This window comes from Amphibalanus amphitrite, unplaced genomic scaffold, assembly GCF_019059575.1.
Source record: "Amphibalanus amphitrite isolate SeventyFive unplaced genomic scaffold, NRLGWU_Aamphi_draft 001075F_arrow, whole genome shotgun sequence".
NCBI classification, from domain to species: domain Eukaryota; kingdom Metazoa; phylum Arthropoda; class Thecostraca; order Balanomorpha; family Balanidae; genus Amphibalanus; species Amphibalanus amphitrite.
In genome coordinates this window covers 54,666-75,449 of record NW_024882569.1, presented here as the reverse complement: position 1 = coordinate 75,449, position 20,784 = coordinate 54,666, and the positions used below count along the sequence as shown (strand labels likewise).

Here is a 20,784-nt window from a genome sequence, read left to right as displayed (position 1 = left end):
CAGGCCTGAGGCGCCCCTGCAAGGCCGGTGGTGCCCCTGGCAGGCCTGTGGTGTCCATGGCAGGCCTGTGGTGCCCTTGCTAGGCCTCTGGTGCCCCTGACAGGCTTGTAATGTCCCTGGAAGGACTGTGGTGCCCCTGGGCCCTGACAAGCCTGAGGTGCCCCTGACAGGCCAGAGGTGCCCTTGCTAGGCCTGTGGTGCCCCTGGCAGGCCTCTGGTGCCCCTGACAGGCTTGCGGTGCCCTTGGAAGGACTGTGGTGTCCCTGGGCCCTGACAAGCCTGAGGTGCCCCTGACAGGCCCGTGGTGCCCTTGTTAGGCCTGTGGTGCCCCTGGCAGACCTCTGGTGCCCTTGCTAGGCCGCTGGTGCCCCTGGCAGGCCTCTGGTGCCCTTGCTAGGCCGCTGGTGCCCCTGGCAGGCCTCTGGTGCCCCTGCGCCCGGAGAGGACTGGTGCCCCTGAAAAGTCTGAAGTGCCCCTCGGCAGGCCCGTCGTGCCCCTGACAGGCCCAAGGTGCCCCTGCGAGGCCGGTGGTGCCCCTGGCAGGCCTCGGGTGCCCCTGGCAGGTCTGTGGTGCCCCTGGCAGGTCTGTGGTGCCCCTGGCAGGTCTGTGGCGCCCCTGGCACCTGTGTTGACTGGTGCCCCTGCTAGGTCGCTGGTGCCCCTCACAGACCTGTGGTGCCCCTGGGCCTTGACAAGCCTGAGATGCCTGGCTATGACAGGCTCGTGGTGCCCCTGATAGACCAGTGGTGCCCTTGCTAGGCGGCCTGTAGTGCCCCTGGCAGGCCTCTGGTGCCCCTGCTACCCCTGCGCCCTGAGAGGACTATGGTGCCCCTGAAAAGCCTGAAGTGCCTCTCGACAGGCCCGTGGTGCCCCTGGGCCCTGACAGGCCCAAGTTACCCCTGCGAGGTCGGTGGTGCTCCTGGCAGGCCTCTGGTGCCCCTGGCAGGTCTGTGGTGCCCCTGGCAGGCCTGTGTTGACTGGTGCCCCTGCTAGGCCGCTGGTGCCCCTCACAGCCAGGCCTGCGGTGCCCCTGGAAGGACTGTGGTGCCCCTGCCCCTAGGGGTGCTCATGGGCCCAACAGGCCCGTTGTGCCCCTGACAGGCCTGTCGTGTATACTTGCTAGACCTGTGGTGCCCCTGCTTCCTGGCAGGCCTGTGGTGCCCCTGGCGGGCCTGTGGCGCCCCTACAAGGCCGTAGGTGCCCCTGACAGGTTTGTGGTGTCCCTGGAAGGACTTTGGTGCCCCTGACAAGCCTGAAGTGTCAAGGACAGACCCTTTAGACGCCAGGGTCAAGTTCGTCGGACTGACAACGATTTGCTTACCTGATAACGTTCCTGGTAAGTACTCATTACTCAGCGTCCACAACATATATACACAAAGCACATTCATATATACTTGCTTACAATTGGTAAATGTGGTTGTGGCTAAGAGGTAAGATACTGACTTAGAATAAAAAATAAAAATAAAAAACTGAAAATGGGGGCACCACCAAAATGAAGTGGACGAAATCCGTTGAGTTTTTAATTTTGGGTATAGGTAGGGGCACCACTTCGATTCATGACCCTCCCCTTGGAGTTTTCCTGGATCCGCCCCTGAGTATTTGGGTTGTTAACGAATTCCAACATTATAGCGCCATTTTTGAGGGTGTTCAGCGGTTCCAAGAGCAATTTCATCTAGTTCTGTACAGCCATGACGACTTTATAGACAAAAAATTTCAGAATGGCAATGTGGGGTTATTTGGCCGGGACTAGCGGGGCAACTTGGCCGGTGCGCTCAGAGTCACTATGCTGGGACAGCCGAGTTGGCATGGTCAATTATACCATCATAAAGGACATAATTCATGACCAACTTTGACTACCTTGATGCCATATTTCCTATTGGACAGCTGTAAGGGCATGTGACGTCATCAAAGGTAACCTAACGCTTTTTTGCTAATAAATACTTACAGAAAAAGATACAGCCGCGCAAATGGTATCATTGTGTTCAGCTCGTCAAGACGCATCGAATGATATACATGATGACCTTGAACTCACGAAACCTTGAGGTCAAGCAACCTGAGGTAACGTGACCTGAAGCCAACCTTTGACCTTGACCTCTCGAGGTCAACACATACATGTTTCGATGCGGAATGACGAGAGAATTACGATGGTACTTTTAGTTTTGGCCTAGCTTGATTACTTCAAAAGCTATTCTTAAAAAACTGTCATCGCATCTAGAGCCGTTATTTTGACTATTTTCGACCCCTGTGACGGCTGAGTCAACCTCCAAAATGCTTCAAATGCGTCGTAGGACACGCGTCATTGCTGAATGTGAAGCTGACTCGCCTATAACAAAAATCATGGCCTCAAACTAACACCGGCCAAATTGCCCCACACCCCCGGCCAAATACCCCGGCTAGTGGGGCAATTTGGCCGCTTTGCAGGCCTTTGTAATACGTCACAATTTCAATATAAATAGTTACTCTATCATTTCAAGTTTACTGTCCAGTAAAGTAAAATGTATGCCACACCTGTCAGCGTTGAGAAAATGCAGAAATGTGCTGTCAATTTTTAGTTACATCGTTTTCTAAAAAAAAGCGGCCAAATTACCCCACTCTCCCCTACATAGTTACAGATCGCTGTATTCTCAGTGTAATATATGTGGTTCATATTATACTAAACATTGAGTGTCTATGAAATTAATAGCGGTCAGGTCTGTCAGTTCACTGGGGACTAAATGTGGTCTCGTGAAGCGATGGAGAATAGGTAGGTTAGGTATTATTGACATGCTGAACGTTGATTAATGCCTGCACCTCTCGGATGTGCGGAATTCGGCACCACGGTAATAAGTACTCGTACGTCTAGAACTGATGAAGTATAGTGCGTCTCAGAACCGTAGTTGTTCAGTAACAGTGAAACCGTTCGATCGACGCAATTGGGACAACACCAGGAGCCAAACTTCATTCTTTGTGAGCATGGCCGCATGTGGCCGTGTGAAGTGCAGCTACGAGAGGCGCTTTTTAGGGTAGCGCTTGAAGAGCGGAAGAGTCCATCGCGTCGCTGTCGCTCCTGCCGTTGCGACAACTCCAAGTGATCTCGATGCTGAAGCTACTTCTTCCAAGACACGCTGCATTGCACGTCTTCGTCGCCTACCAACTGTGCCTGAAAAATATGATTCAGTTGAGCAGGTGCTGAAGAAATGAAATTATTTAATGAAATTAATGAAATTATTCAGGCATGTGTCGTTGAATCTCTTTGAAATCGTCCGCCGATGGATTCGTCATCTTACCTCGTTAGTCGTTACCGATTCCCCTTCTATTTCATCAGACTGTCTTTTGAGATCCACCCGCCTCGCGCATTCTGCTCCAAATATCTTCGAGAATGTTGTGAGGGATCGACTCGGAGTCAGTCTGCAAAACAAATTAGGGGACCACTCAGCCGTTACAGGACAGTTGTTACCAACAGGACTTACCTGGTTGATGGTTATGGTAAATCAAAGAAGTAACTACTTGTCTTTTTAACTTACGCCACTCATATGTATATACCGTCGCTGTTGCGTCTAAAATCGTTATCATATCCGTGCAATCAGAATGTTTTACTTATACGTAGCAACTGAACTCTAGCGAATAACATAAATCAAATGTCTCATTTTTCATCAATCCATAGCAAACGTACCAACAAGGCAAGCTCTACGACATATTCATGCTTCTCCTCACCTTTGTTCTCATTGGCGGTCGATATTTTTTCTCCGAAGCTGGCGCCATTTGAGGACGTTTGGTTGGTGCTGGTGCCGGAGCTGGTTCCGTCGGTGACGCTGACGTAGAAGAACTAACTAGAGATTGGCTCGGGGTTGCTATGGGGTCTGGCTCTGGTGCCAGGGTCTGAGATGACACGGGATCTGAAGGCGCACGGGTGTCTGAGCTAGGCGTCGAAGTCAGAGATGGATCAACGTCTGAAGATACTGTGGTGTCTGGCTTTGATGCAGTGGTCGGATATTGCCGGCGGTTTGAAGTAACCGTGCTTTCTGGCTCTGATACAAACATCTGAGATGACCCACGGTTGGAAGCGACGCTAATGTCGGGTCCTGGTGCCGGGATTCGAGGTGGCTCAGGATCTGAGGTGACACTGATGTGTGCTCCTTGTGTGAAGGTCTGCTGGGGAGGGAAGGAAGCCGGCGTCTGCTCAGAGGTCTGCCGAGTCTGGTCGGTGTCAGTCTGTGGTCGGGTGTCGACGGGAGGCCTCTCTGACCGCCGGGGGAATGGCGTCAGCTCCGATCCGCTGACCAGTCCGGAACGTTTGGATAGCATCGTCTCCTGCCTTCCGCTGCCGCGAGACTCGTCCTGATCGAACCTCGAGCTGTACTCGGGGCGACTGTCTCGGGGATCCACGTACCGCCTCTCAGGCGTCCCACGGTCTGATCCTCCTGTATAACCGGCGCTTACCGTCCGTTCCCGCAGAGCCTGCTGGTATCTCAATGGGGTGGCCTGCTGCGGCGACACGCGGATGAAAGCCTGCACGGGCTCGTTCTGTCGATGGCGTGGTTCTTCATCACTCGGGTCCACAGGTGACGGTCGGAACGGCGCGCTCTCGAACACCGCCTGCATCCGCGGCTCGGTGGGCAGGCGGTGCGGCGGTCTCAGCGGCCGCCCTGGCTGCCTTCCCGGCCCTCCCAGCTCCAGACGTCTGTTCGGGTTACCGAAGCGGGGCGGAGGCGGCGGCTGCTGGCGGCGCCGGGCCGGCCGACCTCCTCCCAGGCCGGGCAGGTAGCTCAGCAGGCCGTCGAGGAAGCCGCCGGACGGCCGCTGCGGTCGGCGGCGCGGCGGCGGCCGCACGCGCTGGTCGTCCCCTCCTCCAGGGACGCCCGTCGGACCGAATTGGAACGGAGGGCGCTGGTCGGCACCCGGCGGCAGCGGAGGTCGGAATGAGCCCGCTGGTGGTGTCGGCTCACCAGGAACAAACTGAATCTCCTCCGGTCTAAAAGAGTTTTCCTCTGGCCGGAACTGAGGTTCCTCTGGTCGGAGCTGAGGCTCTTCTGGTCGGAACTGAGGCTCTTCTGGTCGGAACTGGGGCTCTTCTGGTCTGAACTGAGGCTCCTCTGGCCGGAACTGGGGTTCCTCTGGTCTGAATTGAGGCTCTTCTGGTCGGAATTGGGACTGCTCTGGTCGGGACTGGGGCTGTTCTGGTCGGAATTCAGGCTCAGCTGGTCTAGAATCCACCTGGATTAATCCTTGCTGATCGCTCGGAGGCCGAGAAGGCTCGCGGGGTGGCGGAGTCTCGACTCGCGTATCAGCGGTTGGAGCGATCGGAGGTCCCACTGGCACCAACGACTCTGGCAGGGGAATACTGACCGCCTGTGGCCGGCGACGGTTGGAGCTCGTGGCCAACAGCGGGCCACTGAACCGGCCGTCCTGTGGCGACGGCTGGAACCCTGAGTTACCGCTTTGTGCGACTGCTGCCGGTGCCGGGGACTTGACCACGCCTCCTCCCGCTACATCGTCCACCTCGAATGCTAGAGGTGGATTATTGCGATCGCTGTGTTTCACCGGTATAAATCCGCCTTCAAACACCACATCACTGGGGTCGAATCCATGTCCAGGCACACTGGGCCGTGGCGGAGAGGTAGTCACTTGCTGGGTAAATGGGCGTACCGCCTCCGCGCTGACCCCCGGGGGACGCCCAAACACCACGGCTGGCACCCGCGGCGCCGGGGAGACCGGTGGAGGGACTGCCTCTCGGGCCGGGGGCTGGTAGGAGACCTGCCGCTGCGGCGGCGGCCGGCGACTGGTAGCCGTCCATGGTGGCCGAGAGGATGGCGCGGTCGGAGGCCGAGACGGCGGTGAGGGTGGAGCTGTCGAGGGTGGTGCGGTTGGTGGTAGAGAAGGAGGGGGTGTCGAGACGGCTGGCCGACCGGGTCTGTTGTAGGTCGGTCTGGATGGCACCGGGAGACGGGAGGAGCTGGTTGGACGGAAGGTAGGGGGCGGCGGTGGGAGGGACGGTGCGATCTCTGCGGGCTCGATGGCCACCTCAGTCCTCTCTGTGGTCTCTTTAGCGGGTGCTGGACGGGGGAACGGCTTTCGCCCGTTACTGTGGACAGGTCTGGTGGACGAACGCGGCGGTGGCGGGGGCGGTGTGGGACTGTAGTCACTGACGTCATTCACAGGAGGCCGATGAACTCTGTTGAGCTGAGTCCGTCGGGGAGGAACAGTCGGCGGCTGTGGCTGCCGATAGACCACCCCACCACCCTTCGACTGAGGTTGACCCCGATCAGAAGAGATCGGCCTCTCTTTAGCCAGATACGTAGCCGGCAAATCAACCACCGACTGCGGAGGAGGGAACCGCTCCGGCTCTCGGCTAACCTCTGGCTGGGGCCGACGCGGACGGAGCCGAGCGCCGAAGTCGAAGTCGGGCCGCGGAATGGGCATGTGATCGGACGGCGGCGGCAGGTCGGGTCGGGGGAACCCCGGCGGGAAGTCGTCAAACTGGAACCCGTGGTTCGGCCGGTCCTTGGGCCGCTGGGGCCGGAGGCGGCCGGCAGCTGGCGGAGGCTCGGACGGCCAGTCGAAGTCGGAGCCCTCTGAGAAGTCAATGAAGGCCGGCTGCTGCTGCGGCTGGATGCTGTTGGGGACCGTCTGTTCCACCCGAACACTCGACTGGGCCACTTCGTCCTCGTAATAGTCGTAGTCATCATAGGCACCTGAAACGGGCCACAAGGTCATAGCAGAGTGACGCGCGGCACTTCACGCCCAAGTATTAGGCTTATTGATTTTCAGCCGATCTGGAAAAGTAACCAATACATGAAACAACTTTAGAGTCGGCCCTTATGCACGGGTTCCTGAACCGACGCTGCATCTCGCGAAATAACAATCTGGATCGAAAGAATGGCGATCCATTTCGTACCTCAATTTACAACCTGAGCGGCAACTAAAATCTCGCTATGACAACTGACAACCACTCGTCTTTGGATCGATTCACGGATGGTTTATTTGTAGTGTTACCTTTCATGACCCTCTTGATCTGGTTGAGCTGTGAGGCTGGCACGGCACTGCCAGTTGGACAGGAGTCGAGCACATTTATCTTCCAGCCGAGAAAACGATGAGTGAAACACTGAAACACAGGTCCGCAGGGTTAGCTCACCACTGCACGACATTTTGCGGGTGTTATTGCACCTAAGTGAAGGAAGCATTGTCAAATATTTATCACAAGAAGTACGATTAGCGTTCGCTTGCTGAACACCATAGATGGCGCCTCCACTCAGACATTCACAAATAAAATACACGGCCAATGGCGCATTAGCAGCACAGCATCCCTCTGAGGCGGTACCGTTATGTGCGTTATTGCAGTCCATTCCTGATGGTGGTACTTACAATCGTGTGCGCTGTTGCAGTCTTTCCCTTGCGGTGGTGTTTTATGTAAGTAGGTACATGCATCTACAATCCGTACCTTTTTGTGGTATTGTTATGTGCGCTGTAGCAGTCTCTACCTTGTGGCACTGGCGATACTTTCATGTGCATTGCTGCAGTCTCTAGGCTACACTGGTGATAGGCATTGTTATATGCCCTGTTACAGTCTCCAATTTATGGTGGTACTTTATGTGCGTTGTTGCAGTCTTTTTCTTTAATATTTATTCTTTAATATTTATGTACGCTGTTGCACCCTTTGATCTGTGGCTGCTGTTGAATGCGCTTTTGCACTCTCTGCAATGTCGGTACTACTATGTGCGCTGTTGCAGTCTCTACACTGGTCGTACTGTCTTATGCGCTGTTGCAGTCCCTATAAATAGTGATACTACTATGTGCGCTGTTGCAGTCTCTACGTATAGTGATACTGCTATGTGCGCTGTTGCAGTCTTTACATACGCTAGTGGTGCTGTCGTGTGCGCTGTTGCAGTCTCAACACTGGTGGTACTGTCTTGTGCGCTGTTGCAGTCTCTACGTTTAGTGATGCTGCTATGTGCGCTGTCGCAGTCTCTACACTGGTGGTTACTGTCCTGTGCGCTGTTGCAGTCTCTACACTGGTGGTACTGTTATGTGCGCTATTGCAGTCTCTACGTATAGTGATGCTGCTATGTGCTCTGTCGCAGTCTCTACACTGGTGGTGTTGTCGTGTGCGCTGTCGCAGTCATTACTCTGGTGGTACTGCTATGTGCGCTGTCGCAGTCTCTACACTGGTGGTACTGTCCTGTGCGCTGTTGCAGTCTCTACACTGGTGGTACTGTCCTGTGCGCTATTGCAGTCTCTACAGTGGTGGTATTGTCTTGTGCGCTGTCGCAGTCTCTACAATAGTGGAACTGTTGGGCGCGCTCTTGCAGTCTCTATGGTCAAGTGTTAGTGTTCATCGTCTTCATGACACTCTCCGACTTAGAACTGTCAGAATTGTAGCACGCTACATCTTTAACATTTAACGTAGAATCTTTTCGGCACGGCTTGGTCCGGCAGTCTCCCCCCCCTCGCAGTCCGGTCACAGGCCTAGCCCTCCATTCACTCACCCATCGCTGCTACCGGGTGACGCACAGCTGAGCGGAGCGCTGCTGCTGCGCTCCCCTCCCCTCTCATTATTCACCCCCCCCCCCCCCAGTCACCAGGCCCACCATCCCCACACATCACTTTTCTCCATCTCCCGCAACGAGCACTGTCCGTGGGAATAGCCGCAGTAGACACATCTGCGAGAAGACGATGCCGCCTACATCAGTACGAACCGTCGAGGCACAGCTGAGTCAACAAGCTACGTCAGGACCGCGGCCGGCGGCGGCGGCGAGCGAGCACGTTAAGGTACTCTGTCACTTGTCACGTACTCTGTCAGGTACCACAACAGCTGCACCGCGCTGAGTCACATGGTGGGAATGGCACAACCAGGAAGATCCTATGGCAAGCAAAAACGCAGTAGTTCCTGAGGTCTTCGCTATGGGCAGCCGTTAAACTCCCATTAAGACGCGCGCTTTTGGAGACAGCTACCGCAGGATGAACGATTCGAATTCCAACAAGTAACAGCTGGATCAGTAACACTGTCAACAGCTCGTGGACCCACGCCGAGGACAGATAACGGCTGGGAGCGCTGGATCAGCAAGATACGTCATCAGATCATGGAGCAGTGTAAAGGATGGATGCCGGCTGGAGCACACAGCCTCCTTTGTCGGGGTACAACAACCCAGGGTGAGTGACCCGGCAGAACGCCTTGAAGGTGACCTCCACAACAAGCCGCAAGCAATGACCTGTAGTTCCAGAGATCTCCGCAGAGGAAGAAGGCGCTGCGTTACGGCCACGCCCCGGTACGGTGGGCGGAGCAAGAGTGACGTCACAGGGGCGTTGGCGGCAGACGAAACGGAAGGAAACAAAAGTTTGAATAAAATCAAATTGAAGAATCAAAATTAAAACTCGAAAATCACAAACCTTTCGGGGATTGTTTTATGCCAGCGATTATTAAAATGATAAAGCACTCAACACGAAGACGATTCGACGGCCAAACATTGCAGGCACAGAGGAGCAAGGTGACTAAACAGGACAGAGGGCGCCATCTTACGGCCCCACCCACCAGAAGAAGGCAGAGGAAGATGACGTCGCAAGGGCGTGGCAGTCACCCCTCCCCCCCCCCCAACTATAAAAGGGTACGCCACCCAACCAGAGGGGAATCACAGTCGAGCAGCCGAGAGCCACAGTCCACAGCTGGAGCCGGAGACGCCATCTGGGAGCCGCCGTCAGTCCGGGGTCACCCGCGAGAAGCCTCTTCAGTTCGAGTGATCAGAGCCGGAGGACAACCGCCGACGCTTGAGACCACACTGAGAAGCGGAAGCGCAGAGAACTCCAGAATGTGAGTGTTGTTGAAAAGTCTGCTCAATCCCAATCCTTGAACCCCCCCCCCCCCTCTGCCCGGTTGCCGTGCCGTGACGACTGCCAAACATTTTCGGTTGCCATAAAATGCACTCTCAATTGGAATTGGAAAACTTAAATTACTTTGAACTTATTGGTCCAGACACCCTAGTAGCATATTAGGATCTGAATTTCGAGGTCATGTCAGAGTCGCCAGCAAATCGTTATCGTCCGTTGGAATTCACGATTAGGCCGTGAGCGAAATCCTAAAATTTGAATAAGCAGCTCAGTGTCACGAACGCTGAAATTGATGACAGAATGCGTGACAACATTGAATATGTCATTGTCTTTGGTCAAACTGGTTCGTTCGATTTATTATAATCGGCGGTGGTCAAGTGCGATTTGAGGTTGGAATTCGTTTGTGAAATTAATGGTGTAGATTCGTGCTTAATTCACTAAAAGTTGCATTGCGAAATTATTGGTAATATTGCTGAAGGAATTAATTGCGAAGTCGAAATCAATTATTGAACAGGTAAATACGGTTGAAAGCGAATGTAATGTTTTAAGGTGGCGACTGATTCATGCGATCGATCTATGAATATGGCTATGAGTTATGATTTTCGACAGATACGAATGCTTGAGCTTACGGCGGAATTTCTTCTGTTACTTAGGTGCAGAGTTGTGAGCAGTGGTTAGAGGTTGACGGTTTGACACTTTGCGACTTTAGATGGTCACTTTGCGTCATTTAAATTGCGAAATGTCGAGTAACAGGTAGATGTAGAATTGTTTGTGATTAGAGCTAATATGCGACTAATATAGGTACCGATCGTTGTGCTTTTGTAGAATAAATACTAGAAAGGACCATCTTTGTTGGGGAACGATTAAATGGGACAGGAATTTAATTTAAAAAAAAAACTTACTTCGAATGGAGCTGATGAGATGTCGAACAGGGAGATATTGCAGCAATATTTTACCAGATTCACACTCACTGACACATCCGGTGAATCTACCCGGCCAGAAGAGACAACACACACGAGCACTGTACCGCGAGTGTTGACGCGTCCATAACGGCGTGACTGTGACTGACGGTGTCGACGCGGCGCCGGCCGGCGGCCGTGGTATTCGTCGTCCCCGACGCGGGCGTTGAGCCGCCAGAGGGCGCGAGGAGCAGCCACAACAGGGGCAGTGGGTTAGCCGTAATTGGGGCGCGTGCGGTAGGTGGAGGTCATCGTATAGAAACATGGTTAGTTGTGGGAAGTTGCAACGGGATAAGAACGTAAACAGTTAATGCATAATTTCAAATACGAAATGCTATGATAATATCTAGGACTGCAGTTCTTCTCATATGCATTGTTTACTGTTAATAATATGATTTAAATTAGGTTTCCTCTGAAAAGCTAGCGACCCCTATGACAATATTTTGGAACTCTATAAAGATAATTTGTATAGGTAACTAATAGTCCATCAGAAGCTATCGAGCGAAATTCAATGAGTCGTTTCCGTTTGAGCATTCAGTAGTTTACTATGATACGGTGGATCACAACCAGACGACAAATCGATGCGTGTTAATTGGTTCAAGATCATATGTCTGATTAAATTCAAGAGCGGTTCAAGGTCTGCTAGATTTTATACGAGAACTGATGATTACGATTTGGTTTGGATAAATAATGCGTTTCTGTTATTCGCGTTCTTGCGAGTTAGCGCCAATAATTACTCCACCAATATCGGCACAGGGCATTGTGAGGCACAGACGGCTTGTTTGCCCGTCTCCTATGGCGTAACGTTTACCAGCATGACTGTATGAGACACAGATGCACTTCTCTAAACCCACGTCCAGACCGGAATATTAAGAGGGACACACCGTCACGTACGCAGGGCATATGCACGTTTTCCGCCAGTGGTACCGGCCACTGTTAATTTTCCCGCTTAGGTAACACTGGGTGAGAAGGTAGTGAGAGGTTTCTACGGCAGGGGGAAGGGGGAAGATTGGCACAGTGCAGTGGAGAGTAAGTTATGCCAAAGGCAAGAAGCCGAAGGTCAGGGGTGAGTCACCCAAAGGGCGGATAAGGCGAGCCGTAGTGTCCCGGATAAGTCCTCATACTTATTTCGTAAAGGTACTCTAATCGGTACTGGACAGCCTCAGGGGAGGGAAGAATGTACTCCAGGACACGTAAGGCCTTGAAGAGTAAATCCCACGGTTTAAGGAGAGTTCCTGAGGAGAGTTCCAGGATATGAACGGTGGTCCCTGGGTCGTGAACGGAGGTGTTACACGCGGACCGGAAGAGGGCATAGGTAATCTCTCCCGGATAGAGAGATAAGTCGGATATAAATCGTGTATGTGTGTACCATAAGTCTATCGGACGTGTAGTGAATCCCATACATTAGTAGGGTGGATATTTGTGCAATTATTCTGGACGGCCCTGCGATAAGTATCTTTGTCGCCGGTTAGCGGAGCATGCATATGGATTTCGGAAAGAGACATTTATCTCGCCGGGGAGATCGTTGTTGATCCGACGCCTAGCACTATCGGAGGGAATTTTGAGGGCTACGAATTAAATTTGGGTGAATACATGAAAGGTGAATGTAACGCGAGCAAGGGTGTGAGAATGGTGAAGGATGAATCTTAGAATAAGGCCGATAGGAATTGCGTAGAATTCGGTTACGGCAGTCGAGCTAGCAACCCTCGAGGGCAACTAAACTATAGCAACGCTAATACGAATTAAGTGGGCAGTTTTCGTAATGGGGAGGCCAGTGATATAGGAATGGGTGACTGGACGAATGATCACATTCAATTAATCAAGGTAATTACCACCCATAAGTTTGGCAGTGGTCATCGGGACTTCGAATGCCCTGTCCTTCACCTGCCCAACTGTGCCGCAAACCCAGCTGATCGGATCCCTCTATCCCTATCCGAGCAGTGAAGAAGCATCTCGTGCATCATGGTCTATACAATGAACAGAATTATCAAGCCTCTAAATTAAAAAGCATCTTCCATCAGATGTATTTGTATGCAAGGTGGATCTATATCTACATCTCTCCCAGGTGGACGTTATCTCAAGATCCCTATCAGGTGGATCACATCTCCCGCAAGGTGGATCTTTAGATCTCTATCTGGATATCACATCTATCTCAGGATCTCATCACCATCTGGATCTCTCTCTAGATTTATCTCGGGATCTCTTCAACGACTCTCAAGCTCCCCTGTATCACAAGCTCTACTACCGACAGCATTACAGCAGCGAATTATTCTCTCTGCTACAACAGCCGAACAACAGTGGACCGCAGTATTTGATGAACCGCAAAGAAGAAGCAGCTTTTTTTTATTCCTTCTTTCTTCTTTTCTCAAAATCCCCTCGCTACAAATGGCGCCCAACGTGGGGCTTTGATAATTCTCAAATTGTGAAGCTGGTAGACTGGCACAAGCCGCCGAACCCGAAGTTGATGAATTGAAAGTCAACCGTATGGAGAAGAGGAAGAAGTTGAAGAATAGAGCAGGTGTTCGAAATACCGGCAGCAGTGGAAATGAGCGTGCTGCAGGGGTCGATATGAAGAAAGAGGATGAGCTAAAGAAAGCTGTGTGAAGATGATGAAGCTTATGATGGTGGCTGATGACAGGGAAGTTGAAGAATTGAGCAGGTGTTCGAAATACTGACAGCAGTGGAAATGAACGTGCTGCAGGGGTCGACGTGAAGGAAGAGGATGAGCTAAAGAAAGATGTGTGAAGATGATGAAGCTTATGATGGTGGCTGATGAGAGGAAGCGGTCTTACGAATACTGAAAAGGACATAGAAGAAGTTGTTGAAGATAAGATAAGGAAATGAAGCTGTCTCATGAACAAAGGATCAGACTAATACAGAAGACAGGCCGAAAATGAAACTTGACAATTGTTTGCATCAGCATATCAATTCTTCTACGTTCTGCTGTACAACAAGTCCAAGTCTCGGTCAGCTGCTGTATTGCAAAGGAGAGCTCGAACTTTCTAGAGTATTGAGGATAAAAGGACAGCAATATCAAAAGCAGAAGAGGAAGAAGAACAGGCGAAATCCTCGTGTTGTACTGAATCAAAATCAAACACGGTCGTCTTCACAACACAGCCAAGGCGATTATCATGTTGGTGAACGAGGAGAGGGTGCCAGGATGCTGCAAGACCAACTGCCAAACGATCCATTCAGATGGGCTGCTGCAGAGATCACCCACCTGGGCTGCTGCGACGGCTGTCACCTGGTCCGCCGAAAGGTCGCTACCTGAGCTGCCACGGAGGTCACCAGTGCTGCCACGGGGATGCATTGCCCTCGCGTGCTGCCTCGGAGGTCACTCACCTGAGCGGCCGCGGAAGTCGCCTACCTGAGCTGCCACGGAGGTTGTCACCGGGTCTGCCACGAAGGTCACCTACCCGGGCTGCCATGGAGGTCACCCACTTGAGCTGCCGCGGAAGTCGCATACCTGAGCTGCCACGGATGTCATCTGTGCTGCCACGGAGGATGCATTGCCCTCGCGTGCTGCCCCGGGGGTCACTCAACTGAGCTGCCGCGGAAGTCGCCTACCTGAGCTGCCACGGGGGATGCATTGCCATCGCGTGCTGCCTCGGGGGTCACTCACATGAGCTGCCGCGGAAGTCGCCTACCTGAGCTACCACGGAGGCTGTCACCGGGTCTGCCACGAGGGTCGCCTACCTGGGCTGCCACGGAAGTCGCCTACCTGAGCTACAACGGAGGCTGTCACGGGTCTCCCACGATGGTCACCCAACCGGGCTACCACGGGGATGCATTGCCCTCGCGTGCTGCCTCGGGGGTCACCCACCTGAGCTGCCATGGAGGTCGCTCACCTGAGCTGCCACGGAGCCTGCCACCCGGGCGGCCACAGAGGTCGCGGCAGGGCCGGCCATGGAGGTCGCCTACCCGGACTGCCACGGAGGTGTCATCCACCTGGGCTGCCACGTAGGCTGCCCACACGGGCCGCCGTGCAAGCTGCCCACCCGGGCTGCCATGGAGCCCGCCGTCCGGGCTGCTGTGGAATCTTCCCACCCTGGCTGCCATGGAGGCCGCCCCACCCAGGCTGCCATGGCAGGCTGCCACCCGGGCTGCCGTGAAGGCTGCCCACCCGGGCTGCCACGGAGGCCGCCACCCGAACTGCTGTGGAAGCCGCCCACCTGGGCTGCCATAGAGGTCTTCACCCTCCTGAGAAGCCGCTTACCGGACGGCCACCGACGACATCGGGCTAACCAAAGTGGTTGGTGCCCGTGACCCGGATCTGGTGAGCGACAAACTGAGGTGGGAACGAGGAACAACAGGTGCGTGTGTGTACTGTACTAGGTATACGATGTCATTTTGTAGGCGTTGCGGAACTTAACATGATTGTGTAGATTTAGATGAGTAAGGGGTGTGACTTTTTTGTATGAGTTGCGAGGACGCAACTAGGGTTGTTTGGACTGAAGATGTAGCACGCTACATCTTTAACATTTAACGTAGAATCTTTTCGGCACGGCTTGGTCCGGCAGTCTCCCCCCCCTCGCAGTCCGGTCACAGGCCTAGCCCTCCATTCACTCACCCATCGCTGCTACCGGGTGACGCACAGCTGAGCGGAGCGCTGCTGCTGCGCTCCCCTCCCCTCTCATTATTCACCCCCCCCCCCCCCAGTCACCAGGCCCACCATCCCCACACATCACTTTTCTCCATCTCCCGCAACGAGCACTGTCCGTGGGAATAGCCGCAGTAGACACATCTGCGAGAAGACGATGCCGCCTACATCAGTACGAACCGTCGAGGCACAGCTGAGTCAACAAGCTACGTCAGGACCGCGGCCGGCGGCGGCGGCGAGCGAGCACGTTAAGGTACTCTGTCACTTGTCACGTACTCTGTCAGGTACCACAACAGCTGCACCGCGCTGAGTCACATGGTGGGAATGGCACAACCAGGAAGATCCTATGGCAAGCAAAAACGCAGTAGTTCCAGAGGTCTTCGCTATGGGCAGCCGTTAAACTCCCATTAAGACGCGCGCTTTTGGAGACAGCTACCGCAGGATGAACGATTCGAATTCCAACAAGTAACAGCTGGATCAGTAACACTGTCAACAGCTCGTGGACCCACGCCGAGGACAGATAACGGCTGGGAGCGCTGGATCAGCAAGATACGTCATCAGATCATGGAGCAGTGTAAAGGATGGATGCCGGCTGGAGCACACAGCCTCCTTTGTCGGGGTACAACAACCCAGGGTGAGTGACCCGGCAGAACGCCTTGAAGGTGACCTCCACAACAAGCCGCAAGCAATGACCTGTAGTTCCAGAGATCTCCGCAGAGGAAGAAGGCGCTGCGTTACGGCCACGCCCCGGTACGGTGGGCGGAGCAAGAGTGACGTCACAGGGGCGTTGGCGGCAGACGAAACGGAAGGAAACAAAAGTTTGAATAAAATCAAATTGAAGAATCAAAATTAAAACTCGAAAATCACAAACCTTTCGGGGATTGTTTTATGCCAGCGATTATTAAAATGATAAAGCACTCAACACGAAGACGATTCGACGGCCAAACATTGCAGGCACAGAGGAGCAAGGTGACTAAACAGGACAGAGGGCGCCATCTTACGGCCCCACCCACCAGAAGAAGGCAGAGGAAGATGACGTCGCAAGGGCGTGGCAGTCACCCCTCCCCCCCCCCCCAACTATAAAAGGGTACGCCACCCAACCAGAGGGGAATCACAGTCGAGCAGCCGAGAGCCACAGTCCACAGCTGGAGCCGGAGACGCCATCTGGGAGCCGCCGTCAGTCCGGGGTCACCCGCGAGAAGCCTCTTCAGTTCGAGTGATCAGAGCCGGAGGACAACCGCCGACGCTTGAGACCACACTGAGAAGCGGAAGCGCAGAGAACTCCAGAATGTGAGTGTTGTTGAAAAGTCTGCTCAATCCCAATCCTTGAACCCCCCCCCCCTCTGCCCGGTTGCCGTGCCGTGACGACTGCCAAACATTTTCGGTTGCCATAAAATGCACTCTCAATTGGAATTGGAAAACTTAAATTACTTTGAACTTATTGGTCCAGACACCCTAGTAGCATATTAGGATCTGAATTTCGAGGTCATGTCAGAGTCGCCAGCAAATCGTTATCGTCCGTTGGAATTCACGATTAGGCCGTGAGCGAAATCCTAAAATTTGAATAAGCAGCTCAGTGTCACGAACGCTGAAATTGATGACAGAATGCGTGACAACATTGAATATGTCATTGTCTTTGGTCAAACTGGTTCGTTCGATTTATTATAATCGGCGGTGGTCAAGTGCGATTTGAGGTTGGAATTCGTTTGTGAAATTAATGGTGTAGATTCGTGCTTAATTCACTAAAAGTTGCATTGCGAAATTATTGGTAATATTGCTGAAGGAATTAATTGCGAAGTCGAAATCAATTATTGAACAGGTAAATACGGTTGAAAGCGAATGTAATGTTTTAAGGTGGCGACTGATTCATGCGATCGATCTATGAATATGGCTATGAGTTATGATTTTCGACAGATACGAATGCTTGAGCTTACGGCGGAATTTCTTCTGTTACTTAGGTGCAGAGTTGTGAGCAGTGGTTAGAGGTTGACGGTTTGACACTTTGCGACTTTAGATGGTCACTTTGCGTCATTTAAATTGCGAAATGTCGAGTAACAGGTAGATGTAGAATTGTTTGTGATTAGAGCTAATATGCGACTAATATAGGTACCGATCGTTGTGCTTTTGTAGAATAAATACTAGAAAGGACCATCTTTGTTGGGGAACGATTAAATGGGACAGGAATTTAATTAAAAAAAAAAAACTTACTTCGAATGGAGCTGATGAGATGTCGAACAGGGAGATATTGCAGCAATATTTTACCAGATTCACACTCACTGACACATCCGGTGAATCTACCCGGCCAGAAGAGACAACACACACGAGCACTGTACCGCGAGTGTTGACGCGTCCATAACGGCGTGACTGTGACTGACGGTGTCGACGCGGCGCCGGCCGGCGGCCGTGGTATTCGTCGTCCCCGACGCGGGCGTTGAGCCGCCAGAGGGCGCGAGGAGCAGCCACAACAGGGGCAGTGGGTTAGCCGTAATTGGGGCGCGTGCGGTAGGTGGAGGTCATCGTATAGAAACATGGTTAGTTGTGGGAAGTTGCAACGGGATAAGAACGTAAACAGTTAATGCATAATTTCAAATACGAAATGCTATGATAATATCTAGGACTGCAGTTCTTCTCATATGCATTGTTTACTGTTAATAATATGATTTAAATTAGGTTTCCTCTGAAAAGCTAGCGACCCCTATGACAATATTTTGGAACTCTATAAAGATAATTTGTATAGGTAACTAATAGTCCATCAGAAGCTATCGAGCGAAATTCAATGAGTCGTTTCCGTTTGAGCATTCAGTAGTTTACTATGATACGGTGGATCACAACCAGACGACAAATCGATGCGTGTTAATTGGTTCAAGATCATATGTCTGATTAAATTCAAGAGCGGTTCAAGGTCTGCTAGATTTTATACGAGAACTGATGATTACGATTTGGTTTGGATAAATAATGCGTTTCTGTTATTCGCGTTCTTGCGAGTTAGCGCCAATAATTACTCCACCAATATCGGCACAGGGCATTGTGAGGCACAGACGGCTTGTTTGCCCGTCTCCTATGGCGTAACGTTTACCAGCATGACTGTATGAGACACAGATGCACTTCTCTAAACCCACGTCCAGACCGGAATATTAAGAGGGACACACCGTCACGTACGCAGGGCATATGCACGTTTTCCGCCAGTGGTACCGGCCACTGTTAATTTTCCCGCTTAGGTAACACTGGGTGAGAAGGTAGTGAGAGGTTTCTACGGCAGGGGGAAGGGGGAAGATTGGCACAGTGCAGTGGAGAGTAAGTTATGCCAAAGGCAAGAAGCCGAAGGTCAGGGGTGAGTCACCCAAAGGGCGGATAAGGCGAGCCGTAGTGTCCCGGATAAGTCCTCATACTTATTTCGTAAAGGTACTCTAATCGGTACTGGACAGCCTCAGGGGAGGGAAGAATGTACTCCAGGACACGTAAGGCCTTGAAGAGTAAATCCCACGGTTTAAGGAGAGTTCCTGAGGAGAGTTCCAGGATATGAACGGTGGTCCCTGGGTCGTGAACGGAGGTGTTACACGCGGACCGGAAGAGGGCATAGGTAATCTCTCCCGGATAGAGAGATAAGTCGGATATAAATCGTGTATGTGTGTACCATAAGTCTATCGGACGTGTAGTGAATCCCATACATTAGTAGGGTGGATATTTGTGCAATTATTCTGGACGGCCCTGCGATAAGTATCTTTGTCGCCGGTTAGCGGAGCATGCATATGGATTTCGGAAAGAGACATTTATCTCGCCGGGGAGATCGTTGTTGATCCGACGCCTAGCACTATCGGAGGGAATTTTGAGGGCTACGAATTAAATTTGGGTGAATACATGAAAGGTGAATGTAACGCGAGCAAGGGTGTGAGAATGGTGAAGGATGAATCTTAGAATAAGGCCGATAGGAATTGCGTAGAATTCGGTTACGGCAGTCGAGCTAGCAACCCTCGAGGGCAACTAAACTATAGCAACGCTAATACGAATTAAGTGGGCAGTTTTCGTAATGGGGAGGCCAGTGATATAGGAATGGGTGACTGGACGAATGATCACATTCAATTAATCAAGGTAATTACCACCCATAAGTTTGGCAGTGGTCATCGGGACTTCGAATGCCCTGTCCTTCACCTGCCCAACTGTGCCGCAAACCCAGCTGATCGGATCCCTCTATCCCTATCCGAGCAGTGAAGAAGCATCTCGTGCATCATGGTCTATACAATGAACAGAATTATCAAGCCTCTAAATTAAAAAGCATCTTCCATCAGATGTATTTGTATGCAAGGTGGATCTCAACATCTATCTCAGCATCTTCATCAATACCTGTATCTCTCTCTAGATCTCTCTCTCGGGATCTTTTCCAAGACTCTCAAGCTCCCCTGTTCTACTAGTTCAACCATCGAGTTCATTACAGCAGCAAATAGTTCTCTCTCTTCTGCTAAACTAGCCGAACGACAGAGGACTGCGGTTTTGATCAACCGCGATGATACAGCTTTTTCTATTCTTCTTCTCCCCTAATTCACCTTGCTACAGAATAAGGGCACCAAACGCTTCTAGGGTTAGTGGCGCCACCTAGAATCATCGCCAGGTGGGGTTCTGACCACGCAGATCTACAAGTTCGGATGGTTTAAGCATATTGACGGAGTCCCTTGCTAGGCTGGTCCCACACCAATCCCCTCACCTGATAGTAGACGGTATCGGGCGTATCGGCGTCTGGCGTCCACTGCAGGATGCCCGGCTGGCCCTCCTCACAGTCGAGCTGCAGAGTGCGCTGATAGGCTCCGAACGAGTTGTAGCCGGCGGCGGGCGGTCGGCGGCGGCTGTCCACTCGCCACTGACACAGCCGACCAGTGGCCGTCGGACGGGCCACACCCGAGGCGTCCGTCTCCACGCCCGCCAGGACGCGCACTCGCTGACGGAACGAGGGAGGCAGGGGGTAAGGGGAGGTTGAGCTGGGCACGTCAGTTGATACAGAGAACACACACACGCTGACGGACCGAGGGAGGAGGGAATATAAGGGCCAAGGGGAGGTACGAGTAGACACCTATCCGTGCTTCTATCCTCAGGATACTGAAATCCTTCTCCTCCACGCCACAACCCCCTTCCGGGCTGGACAGGCAACTTTATGTCATGCGGGCTGCTCCCTTGGAGCGGCACCGCTGCTCCCGAGGGAGCGCACCCCGTAGCCGGGTGCAGTGAGTGCCTTGGGGCTGGGTGGCCTGTCCTCTGGACGGGCTCAGCCCCGGCGACTCACTAGGGTGCCTGCCCAGACCAATGTCTCCCCCTAAATCCTATCATCCTTCCGGCTCTGCAATGGTCTTGTCGACCGAAAGGGCCTAACCCAACAAAACAAAAAACAAAACAAAAGTACGAGTAGAGCCGTGAACGTCACGTCAGCTCAAGTGCGAT

The 20,784-nt window shown here is 52.6% G+C and overlaps 1 protein-coding gene across 2 annotated transcripts in view; it reads right to left on the bottom strand.

Moving 5' to 3' along the window:
• Positions 1–2,569: 2,569 nt before the first annotated feature.
• LOC122369810 (protein Skeletor, isoforms D/E-like) overlaps positions 2,570–20,784 on the bottom strand; it is a 63,041-nt gene continuing 44,826 nt past the window's right edge. Inside the window, exons 10-14 of one of the 2 annotated variants that reach the window (XM_043344833.1) lie at positions 20,057–20,287; positions 6,973–7,081; positions 3,694–6,671; positions 3,267–3,387; positions 2,570–3,139 (exon numbers count right to left, since the gene is read on the bottom strand). In XM_043344833.1, the coding sequence (XP_043200768.1) occupies positions 3,301–3,387; positions 3,694–6,671; positions 6,973–7,081; positions 20,057–20,287 (3,405 nt within the window). In that variant the 3' untranslated portion in view covers positions 2,570–3,139; positions 3,267–3,300. The remainder of the gene's footprint in view (positions 3,140–3,266; positions 3,388–3,693; positions 6,672–6,972; positions 7,082–20,056; positions 20,288–20,784) is intronic. The other variant, XM_043344832.1, reaches the window with a different exon arrangement.